We start from the raw sequence: 11,220 nt of genomic DNA on the forward strand, positions 1-11,220 counted from the left end.
TATTAAACAAATAAGGCTCGATAATAAAGCAATGAAAATGTCTTTATTGAACGGCAGAGCTAGTAAAACAATTGATAAATTTTACGTGGCAGTCAACGTTATTGCTAATAGATCGAGTCTGATCAAGGAATGAAATACTTGTAGACTAGAAATATCATTTCGTATAATAGTTGGTTTTTACAAACGGCATTTTTGTCACCGTCGCTTTGTAAGTTTTCCCGCGAACCTCGACCAACATTCCGTTGCCGATCTGCGCCAAATCCGTCGGTATGTATCCCATGGCGATCGGCTTGCCCAAGGTCGGACTCGGTCCACCGGAAGTGACGGTGCCCACACGTTCACCTTCCGACGTCAATATTGGCGCGCCCGCCCTAGCAGGTGGACCTTGACCCAGTAAAAGACCGATGCGTTTCTTCGTAGAGCCTGTCTTGATTTGTGTAAGTATTCGTTGCGCTCCTGGAAAGTTAGCCTCGACTCTTCGTCGTTTTGCTGTACAAGATGTTTTTTTCAATGTAAAATACAATTTGCAAAGAAAAAGAACTGAAATAATGATATTTTACTCAACAAAGTATTAAAAAGAAACGCGGAAAAAAGACATTATTGACAGATTTATTATCGATTTTTTTATTACTGACCTATTAGCCACGTAAGAGCAGCCTCGACCGGCGTGGTGTCTTCATTGATGTCATTGCCATACAGGCAAAGACCAGCCTCTAGCCTGCGAATATCGATCAAGAAATCTCAGTAGCAGAGTCTCGTTTTAATTTATATTATTATCCTTTTTTTTATCGTTGACGTACGTTTGTTTTACCTTAAACTATCTCTAGCTCCTAAACCAGCTAATTTTACATCAGAATTGAACAGAATTTTCTTGACAATATCGGTAATTTCTTTCCCAGGCGCCGAAATCTCAAAGCCGTCTTCCCCGGTATATCCGCATCGCGATATTCTGACGCGGGTGCCCAAAATCTCGGTTTTCACGCTGTTCATGAACTTCAGTTTTTGTAGGTCGAAATTCACGATTGGTTGAAGAGCTGTTGCCGCAATAGGACCCTGAAGAGCTATCAGGCCTTGATCCAGAGGATCAAGGAAATTAATGTATACGCTTTTACCAGCGTTTTTAAATTCTTGCTAAAAGTAGAAAAATATTCAAATATTGTATTTCATAATTATATCTATGTCAAAAACGTAACGCATCGCACTTCTCACCTGATGATCTAAAATATGCCGAATGTCTTCTTCCCGCCTAGACGCGTTAGACACAAGGAAATACCTGTCTTCGTCATCCTTGATGATAATAAGATCATCGAGAATTCCTCCTTTGTCGTTGGTGAAGATTGTCAAAGTCGCGGTGCCGTCTGGCAAACTTGTTAGATCACTTGGAGTAAGCGATTCCAAAAACTCGCCGGCGTCCGAACCGACAATGCTCGTCTGTAACATGTGACCGACGTCAAAGAGCGACGAGTGCGATCTGGTATGTTGATGAGAAATCGCGATTGGATCTTGATATTGCACTGGCAGCAACCATCCGGCAAAATTGACGATTTTTGCTAAGCGAAGATAGAATAATATCAAAATGAATACAAAATGAGAGAAATAACATATTCATACTATTTATTTGTAGTAAAATATTTACTACATCTCACCTTGATTCTTTACGTGAAAATCATAAAGACAAGTTCTCCGGATTTCATGAAAAGGTAACGTTGATGACCATCGACAATACTCCCAACGCGTCACTCTGGCGGTTGTACGAGAAACCGTGAAATCGATCAAACATTTCGAACGCAATGTCGATCCACTATTTCGCCCATTCCTCACATTTGATATTGTGGCCAAGCTGCAGGTGTCACGGACACTGTTCAAAACGTGCACACATCTTTCGAAGTTGTCACAAACTACGAATTTGCTGCCGAAACGAAGCATAATGCTCTTTTCTTGAGATTTTGCTATTAACTAACTCGTGGCTTAACAGCGTGTCGCTTCGTTGAGGCTGTAAATGACCCTTGATGTTTGTCTCACAGACTCGGATATACATATGTCAAATCTGAACACGCCTAAACTGACAAATAAAACAACTCTCAAGAAGTTTAAAGTTTAGAACGCAAATGAAAGAAATTAAATTTTATACGTTTGCAATGTTAAAAGTATTTATCTATTAAAATTTAATTACTCGAATTATTTGCGCATATTTCTTTCTTTTTTCTCTCTCTTTGTCTAATAGCTTAAATCAATAATTATTATATAACCTCTCTTATAAAAATATTTTCATAAATTAATATTTTACTTCGTAATAAACTGAGTAATAATTACAACAAAAGTGAAACTATGGAGACACATGATACGTGTTTTCTTAGATAGAACAGATAAGTAAAACTGTGAGACGAAAGACATTAGTCCCGACCCTGTGCTGTATATTAGTTTCGATATCACACTGCGTGTCATAACTTTCTTGTTTTTTTGTGTTATGTTACAGAGTTATCACTATCTTCATACGTAAGAGGGATCATGCGACTACTAGCGGTGATAAGTAAGCTACTTGCATTATGTGGAGTAACAAGATGGGTAAGTCACGAGACTGTTAATATGCTTATTAAATTTTTATTGTACCACGTAATAATAATAATAATAATAATAATAATAATAATAATGATCATCATCGCAATAATAAATTGTGATAATAATGACAATAATAAATGGTAGTAGTAGTAGTAGTAATAATAATAATAATAATCATTTATCATCGTAATAATAATATAGTTTTGTAATAATAATAATAATAAAAATAATAATAATGATATTTTATCATCGTCGGTAATAATCCAATGACAAATGTCAATATTTATATAGTAGCGTGTCGAACGGAGAAACGACCTTAAAAAACGAAGACAGTATCAATGTTCGTTCGTACATTTTGTTTTTTAGCTTCCGCCGTTTTTTATCTTCTCGCTCGCTCTCTTTTTAGGATCTCTTCTACCTCTCGCTCTCGCATCTTCCACACGCGCATTCTCACTCGACTTCGCTTCCTCTTTTATTTAATCTTTTTTTTGCTTTTAATCTCCCCTTTTCTCTCACACACACGCACACTTTCTCCCTCTGTTTCGTGTCTTACACAATTGATGCAAAATGTCCCTACACAGTCCGACAAATGTGTGTGTGTGTGTGTGTGTATATTTTCCCGGTTATTTCTCTTTTTTCCCTTTTTTAATCAATCCTCACGATCGCATTTTGCTCGACGCTATCCTCATTTTTTCCACCTTTCCTCCTTGAAATTCTAGATTTTTCTTTTTTTTGCTCTTTTTAAATCCTTGCACGTGTTGACACATTCACTCACACTAGTAAATCGGTTTGGTAGTGGAGGGACTTAAGGGGGAAGGGCGGGACTGATTGTGTGAGGGGGATGTTCGGTGATGGTCGGAGGGATGGGCAGGGGGTGGGAAAACGGGATATATCCGCGGGATTCTCGTGTACCGCACATAAAGATATTTTATAATTAGGCGGGAGGTTTGCTAAGGGAAGGGAAAAATGCAATATGTATTGGTGAGAAAAAACGGATACGTCGCGGTGAAAAAGGAAGGCGTCAACAACATCGCGAATCCCACAATCGATATCGAGCAATCTTCTTTTTTTTTTCTTTTTTTTTTTTCAATCGCGATGTTCAACCGATTGATTCGCGAGAAACTCTCTCTCAATCGAGGGATACGAACGTCTCGACCACCTTGAGCGTCGAAAAATCTAACAACGATCGATCTACGATCGCGAGGGAAGAACTAAAATTGCGATCTGTGCGCGATAGAGAAAGTATATAACTACAAATTGCCTCGTGTTAACGCGATTTTTGTTTCCGCTGTTCCGACATTGTTCTATTGTAATTTTTGTTTTATTGTAACCTGTCGTTTTGCTTGTTTCGACCTTGTAAACTATTGTTGCCCGAGCTACTTTTATGCTTCCTGTCGCCTCTTCTCCTCTCTCCCGAGTCCGCGAGCGCGCCGATCCGCCGGCGAAGAATTTTCTCAAATCTGGACCCGTCTCCGCTACCGGGATCGGGCCCGAGGCACTCGTTCTGGTTGTCCGAAAGTCGCTCAATTGCGTATCGATCCGGCAGAATCGTCGCCCTCGCGGACACACTCGCACGTGTTTGCGTGTGTTTTGCAATTTGCGTATGCGCGTACACACGTGAGACGTATGTACGCGTATACACACATACATATATGTATATCTTTATATATAGATATATATTCGGCTATGTTTTTCTTTTGGTCCTGGTACAAAGGAAACGAGAATCACTCTTTTTTTTATCATCGGAAGAAACCGCGGTTTTCGAAAACATGGAAAAAACTCGCCTTTTTTCTTGTTTTTCGCGCAAATTTTGAAATTTCCCGAAAAATTCACGATCTCAAAACGTTTGTTTTTTTTTGTTTGCTCTCATTCGGCCGTGACATAATTTTTCTATCGACTTTATAACTGGAGGGGAGGGGGACTTGTTTTGTTGTCTGTCGACATGCAATGTGCAATCACCATCGAGAAATTCTCTCTCGCACGCACTCTCTCTCTTTCTCTCTTTCTTTCTTCTCTTTCATACCGCCATTTCGTGCGCTCTTTTCACTTACACTCCCTATATGTATACCTCGAGTTCGATAATTTCGTCTAAAATTCCATTTTCGCCTTAACTATACACAATAATCATAATATATAATAATAATAATCACGATTCTCGAATACATCATCGATCATTTTTCCGAATATAGATACAATAATTTCTTATTTTTCATCGTCTTCCTATACCATCTTGCTCTCTTTCTCACACTCGCTCTTTCTCTCTCGCACTCACTCCCTCTCTTTCTCTCTCTCTTTTGCAATTACATCTTGCAATAATAATCGTTTAGGTCGTCGTATATCTATACATATACATATACATATATATAATTTATAAAATGAAAATAGGTACAATTTTGGACGCTTTTCTTCGTCGAAAAAACGCTCCGAAAAGTTTAGTTTCGCTTAATAATGCCCATCGGTTGCGATAGTCCTCTTGGTAGGAAAATTTTGTTTATTCTCCTATCTCTCATACACGCACATTTATATCTCATTCTCTCGCACTTATATTGTTTCTCGTTCATTCTCACATTCTCTCCTCCTCTGTCTCTCTGGCTCTCTCTTTCTCTCGACTCGCATTCAAATTTGCACTCGTCAATTCGATCATCCTTGTCTCACAATTTATCCACAAACAAACCCTCTCTTGCTCTCTCTCTCTCCCTCTCATTCACAAAATTGCAGCGCGATAGTCGCCCTCGCGATATATAATCTGCCTTTCCGCCGCTAATTTCTAAAAAAGATCTTAAATTTAGGCTGGCCGATCGCGTGCTTCCGGAATCGACGAGCTTCCGTGTCTTTTTTTTTTACGCTTACGAAGGAGTGAATCTCACGCGATCTTTACGGGAGTACCTCGCATCATTTTTTTTGTTTCGCGTATGTACAACAATTTAACCGAATTTTTTCTCAATTCGTTCTCGTTCCAATAACGATTCGAGGTGTGAATTGATTATCGAGTATCATATAATTGCGCGAAAGGTCGTCCAGCCGGAAGTCGTGAGGCACGAAGAATTTTATTCTCGCTTAATAAACTTCATTTCCTTTCGCCCTATATCATCGATCTACACGCCCGCGAATCGGCCTCGCGATCCTGCGATCGAAGTGATCTCCTCGGTTCGAGTCTCTTTGTTCAACGAAATTCCTCGATCTATTTGCCACATGAACATTGATTTTCTCATTACCGTAAATACAATTCTCACAGATAAAATTTTACGCATCGCAATGTAAACCTTTTGAGAGGAGTTTGAAAATTTTGTGAAAAGTACAACTTTTTGCACGAAGATCACTTCCACGAAGACGCCAAGTCGACTCGCTCCGCAGACATTAACATCTAACGAACTCTTATCCTCGATCGTAAGCCTAAAACATGTTTCAAGGATCAGATCTTTCCCCGTCCTCGATATCTCGCGTTGATCTTATAAGTTGTTTTTTTATTCTCGCGATCATCGATCGTGCAGTGTTCAATGACGTCTACGCGCAAACGCGCGTAGACGCGTGCTTTATTTTGTCAAATTTACTTACAATCTAATTACATGTCGAAAGTAATGTCGTAGTAAACGCCCTACCATGGGGCTACGCTATGTTTTGATATGTTTGATCGAGAGAATTGGCGGCGTTCCATCGAGATTCTTTTTCGCGCCAATGACAATATCGAACGTCAGAATTTGCAAGAAAGTCCTTTGAAAAAATATAATCGTCGCCGAAACGAGTGAGTCTTGCCAAAAAAAAGTACGGTTTTGAAAACAAAACAAAAAAAAAGGATCTCGATGAAGCGTTGCGTGACTTTTAGTGCAACAAATTTTGCGCCGCGTAAATCAAGCACATCTTTCGAGTATCTTAAACACGGAATATGAGAATGTGATTGATCGATAAAAATTGAGCATCTTTTTCGACTAAAATCGCGCGCGGTAACAACGAGCGTACAAGATCGAAGTTGTTGATATCACGTGTTCAAAGATCCGCGTTTCTATTTATTTCGCGATCTTATTTACTCGTCGTTACCGCGCCTTCCGTACGGATAATTGACGGTCGATTGATCGTCCAGAAAAATTGATTCCAACAGTTATCTCAACAGACGCCTGTTTTAAATTCTCATCGAACACTGCCCACGTACGCGAGACGGAATCGGATCGTCGCGTACGTGGTAGGGAAAAGATTTCGTTTTTTTTTCGAATTTCGAATTTTCCTTCCACGCGTGCCCGGAACTCTTTCCGTCGCACAGAAGCACCTTTTATTTTTAAATCTTTTATCGACGTATCATTTATCATCAGCATTAACAACAACAAAAAGAACGTTCCTAGAAGTGCACGCATTTCATTCGGTAATGCGTGTTTTTTTTTCGTGCAAAAAGGCTCTTGCGATTTATCAATTTTTGGGTCTCGCTCTTCCACCGTTAGTCGCAATCAATCAACTATCGTCGTTTTCTCAACTTTGCGTTTGTCGTTCTCTAGATATTTACCCTTCACATCGTAATCATCAATTGGACATATCCTACACAATGCGGAACTGGCTCGTAACCGAAAGAGACTGGTGTGAATATATAATTACTCTTTACTTTTTCTCTCTTACTCTCTCTCTCTCTCTCTCTCTCTCTCTCTTTCTATTCTCTCCCTTCTTACTTATATAACGCTTACTTTTTTTTATATTATTTTTTCTTTTCTCATATTTCTTTTTCGCGCGTCAATCGTTTCCGAAATCGTAATGTACGTAGCTCGCGACGTGGGCGCTTTGAGGATCCCATAGCTTCTCTAGTTGCAACCAGAACGCGATCGAAGCGAGGACAAAACATCATTTCTCTCGCTTCGACGTTCTCGCCGCGTGGCGAGTCTTATTAGCTTGTCATCGCGCTTATTGACATTAATTCTCCGTCGAAACATCTCAAATCGCGCACACCTTTCCTCGTCTCGATTAGGTCACTTCGCCGGTTAGCGCTGTCGAACGTTAATTTGGCAGTAAAAAGTTTCCGAACGATGTAAAAGTTTCTCTTCCACGACACGTACGACCATATAATTTGTTGTTATTTTTATCGTCGTATAAAAGTATAAATTTAATATCCGTAAATAGATGGAAAGTATCTTTGTATATTTGCGTAACACACTTTCGGGAGATCCTGATTTCGAGACAATTTTGATGTAATTTATACAAAAGAGGCACATGCGACAGCGCGAACAACGAAATACACTCGAGACGAGGGAGGCAATCGAAATAGTTATCTCGCTCGCCGATCGACAAGGGATGCATCAAGAGTCGATAGCGATAACTAATAATAGTGACAATAGTACTAATAGCATTAACTGATAATAACTAATAGCGTTTAACTAATAACGAATATTGCCGGGTGTACGAGCGCTGTATTATCGAGATCAATATAACGTTAATTTCGCGCGTTGCGCGTTTTATAAATCATATACATTTGTTTTGTACATACATATACATATATATATTCTAGAGAAATATTTTCACTAATATCCGAAATATTGACACGTCAAGCGCGACTAGTGAAGAAGATAGCGATCTTCCGCGCGCGCTTGAATCACGCGTTCATACACCTGGTGTTTTTCATTGACAAGGTAATAGGTAGTAGGTAACGATAAAAAGTTTTTCATAAATGCACGTGTCCTAAACTCCATGTGACAATCGTCAGCGTATTTTAAAGATACTATTTTTTACACAATTACAATCTGCCTCTCTCTCTCTTTTTTTATTGCGTAAGAAGCCGTGTCGTCGATTTTTACGAATTTTTCGACGCGAGGAACCACATTTATACGAGAGATTAATTCAAAATATAAAAAGAAAAATCAAATTACGAAGAACGGAAAACCAATCACAAATCGAAATTGACACAAAGAGAACTAGACATCTATCACATTGATGCACCTAATGGTATTACACGCAAACGAGGACAGAACAGTTTACAACACGAATTCGGATTCATTGCTAATAATAATAATACAATAATAATAATAATAATATAATAATAATATTAATAATAATAATGTTATATAATATAACGTATAATATATATATATATATAACATAATATAATAATAGTAATAATAATAAAGCGATGATACTAATATGTTTTTCTAGCAATAGCAGCAGGTGTGATAGTAAGAGTGATCGTAGTGCACTTAACGGGCACTACGTTAAAAGTAATAGGTGCGACTAAGCCTACCGGAGAGTGTGTATATGTAAAGAAAGAGAAAAAGGAAGATCCGTAACAAAAATTAAAAACAAAATGGTGCCGGCTTAAATTCAAATATGACCTATGTTTCGGCGGATTGCGATTAATTTTACTTTTCATAAATCGAAGACTCACAAAACTCTACATGTGAATAGTAACTAAAGAACCGTAGTTTTTTGTATACTATTTTGAGTATGAGTGTGTGCATTTGTGTGTATGTGTATATGAATTTTGTGTGGCTGTGTCGCGCGCGTACGTCGACCTACTTTACTTTTCAGGATGAGTGCAGCTCGAAAAAATGAGGCCGCAATATACAAACTAACGCAACGTAACTTAACAGATTAATTAATTAATAGGCAGTAACTAAGTAAAGAATCTCTCTAGCTTGCTTCATTGTTTTTAAACCAATTCTGACTAGCAAACGTAAAAAAAACTCGACGAGCTCGCCCCGCCGAACGCCGCGTTTCCGCCACGCTCGTTTTCTTCTCCTTCCGAGAGTCTTCTCTCGATTTTATTACATTATTTTCTCAGTAAATAGGAACTCTCTCATAGCGAGACTGCAGATAATAAATCGTCATGCGCGGGAACCGAAAGCGTATACATGTCCAAATAAATCTCGCGACTCGGTGAACGAAAACGTTGCGAAAAGTACATATAAAAAAAAAAAAGAAAATAAGAGCGCGTAGAGAAAACATAAAAAAAAAACAAACAATAAATAAACTTTAATTTGTCACGCAATTTGCCGATTCGAGCGACTTTGATTTCCCGCGATGACGCGCGTGTCTGTAAAGTGAGATCGAGAAATTAGTCTCCATACTCTTCACCTTCTGAGAAACAAAGGAAAATGCACTGGTATACGTAAAAGACGCGGGGCGGCAATGACCGGGTAGAACGTACGTAAGAAATTCAAACAACGATCTACGATTAAGAAAGCGAGAGTCGATATGTACGTAACACAATGGGAAACGAAGAAAAACATGTAAAACTTAAAATTGAAGAAATCGCGTCCGTCATCTCCGTCTTTCTCAGTCGTGTGTGTGCGATACTACGCGCAACTAAAAAATAATAACAAACATAATGAAAAAAACCAATCTCGCGCGATCGTTAACAACAATAAAATTTCGATGCCTAATTTTTTAATAATAATATATAATAAAATAGATTACTATAATAATAATTATAATAATAATAATAATAAAGGAAGAGAGAAGAACTCGAATTTTTATAATGCGATACATCATATTTGTTTTTTTACTACTTTTGCGCGCACATAAAATATTCATTCTTTTTTTCGTTAAGTAACATGAACAAATATTTAACCAGTGTAAATGTACGCGTGTTTTCGTGTATATATACCTGCATACAGCTAAAACAAAAAGGAGCCATAACAAAAAAAAAAGAAAGAAATGATAATCTCGAAACGTGGCTTCTCTCCCTTTACTTCTCGTTAATGCACTTACGAGTTAATTTGTATAACATATTATGGCTTCGACAATTCGAACAAACCGAGGCATCATCTTCTAGATTTTTCTTTCTGTTTACTTCCTCTCCCTTCCATTTCTCTATAAAATACGCCTTCAATTGCCGTCTTGCAATCTCCTTGTAATATAATAATAATAATAATAATTTATAACTAATATAATAATTTGTAATAATTGTAGGTTAACCGCGGTATCGAAAGGCTACGGCTTGCTTAACGGGACCTCGATATTTCGCTTTTATCTCCTTCCAATCTCTTTTCTCGATATATATTGATTGTTTTTTTCTTTCCACTTGATCTCGAAACATGTATGCAAGATCCCGTTCGGCAGCCTTTGCCGGAAAAGCGTGAGGGTGGATAGGCAGTTTCATAATGCAAAAAGGAAAACTCGACGGAATAACAACAATCGAAGCTTCATGAAAGATCCATTCGCACCGTACATCCATCTTTTTTTGCTTTTTGAAAGTTTGTCGTTTTTGCTTATACAAGGATCGGCCCGGATTCTGGCCGGCGGTTTTGACACAACGAAAAGAGGCTACGTTTTGTCAGCAACGCGGATATTTCCTCGTGTACGGTCCCGCCACCCTGCCGATTCCACAGATTACATTCTCCAGCATCTTATCTTTCATCTCTCTTTCTCTCTCTCTCTCTCTCTTTTTTTTTTTTAATTTTTTTGCCGATTTTATGTTTCTCTGTTTCCTCAGCGCGCCGAGTGGAACGTGCGCTCGCGCAACTCCATGGAAGGTTCCTCCCTCTCGAGCCTCCTCCTTCTATTTTCGTCCCTTCTTTCTTCTCTTCTCACCTTTCTTTCTCTTCGCATTAAATAAGTACCGATTTCGCCTGTCCGAGTTAACACTCGTCTTGGCTTTGTACCCTCTTTTGACTAGAATTGAATTTCGAACGGAAGATCGCTCCCTCTCTGTCGCAATCTTTTTGGAGGCTCGAGATTGCTTTGTTGTTTTTT

At 38.5% G+C, this 11,220-nt stretch overlaps 1 protein-coding gene across 2 annotated transcripts; it reads right to left on the reverse strand.

The window, feature by feature from the left end:
* Positions 1 to 24: 24 nt before the first annotated feature.
* On the reverse strand, positions 25 to 2,420 carry LOC109853563 (aminomethyltransferase, mitochondrial). 2 transcript variants are annotated; one of them, XM_020425791.1, is made up of 6 exons: positions 2,314 to 2,420; positions 1,647 to 2,057; positions 1,210 to 1,550; positions 812 to 1,131; positions 636 to 718; positions 25 to 489 (listed from the first exon to the last, which is right to left on the reverse strand). In XM_020425791.1, exons 2-6 carry the CDS (start codon positions 1,924 to 1,926, stop codon positions 155 to 157), a joined length of 1,359 nt encoding a protein of 452 aa, XP_020281380.1. In that variant the 5' UTR covers positions 1,927 to 2,057; positions 2,314 to 2,420; the 3' UTR covers positions 25 to 154. The 2 variants fall into 2 exon arrangements, with proteins under 2 accessions (XP_020281380.1, XP_020281381.1); XM_020425792.1 differs by having other exon boundaries at positions 1,647 to 2,062; positions 2,314 to 2,419.
* Positions 2,421 to 11,220: the final 8,800 nt, after the last annotated feature.

This window comes from Pseudomyrmex gracilis, unplaced genomic scaffold (assembly GCF_002006095.1).
Source record: "Pseudomyrmex gracilis isolate BER0280 unplaced genomic scaffold, ASM200609v1 scaffold_50, whole genome shotgun sequence".
Classification (NCBI taxonomy): Eukaryota; Metazoa; Arthropoda; class Insecta; order Hymenoptera; family Formicidae; genus Pseudomyrmex; species Pseudomyrmex gracilis.

What these genes read in the sequence shown, in the direction of transcription:
- LOC109853563 (XM_020425791.1), bottom strand. Translation starts at nt 1,926, where the DNA reads ATGCTTCGTTTCGGCAGCAAATTCGTAGTTTGTGACAACTTCGAAAGA. An exon ending in GGAGCTAGAGATAGTTTAAG is followed by an intron (nt 719 to 811) that starts GTAAAACAAACG and finishes CGATATTCGCAG; the next exon opens with GCTAGAGGCTGGTCTTTGCC. An exon ending in TGCTCTTACGTGGCTAATAG is followed by an intron (nt 490 to 635) that starts GTCAGTAATAAA and finishes CATCTTGTACAG; the next exon opens with CAAAACGACGAAGAGTCGAG.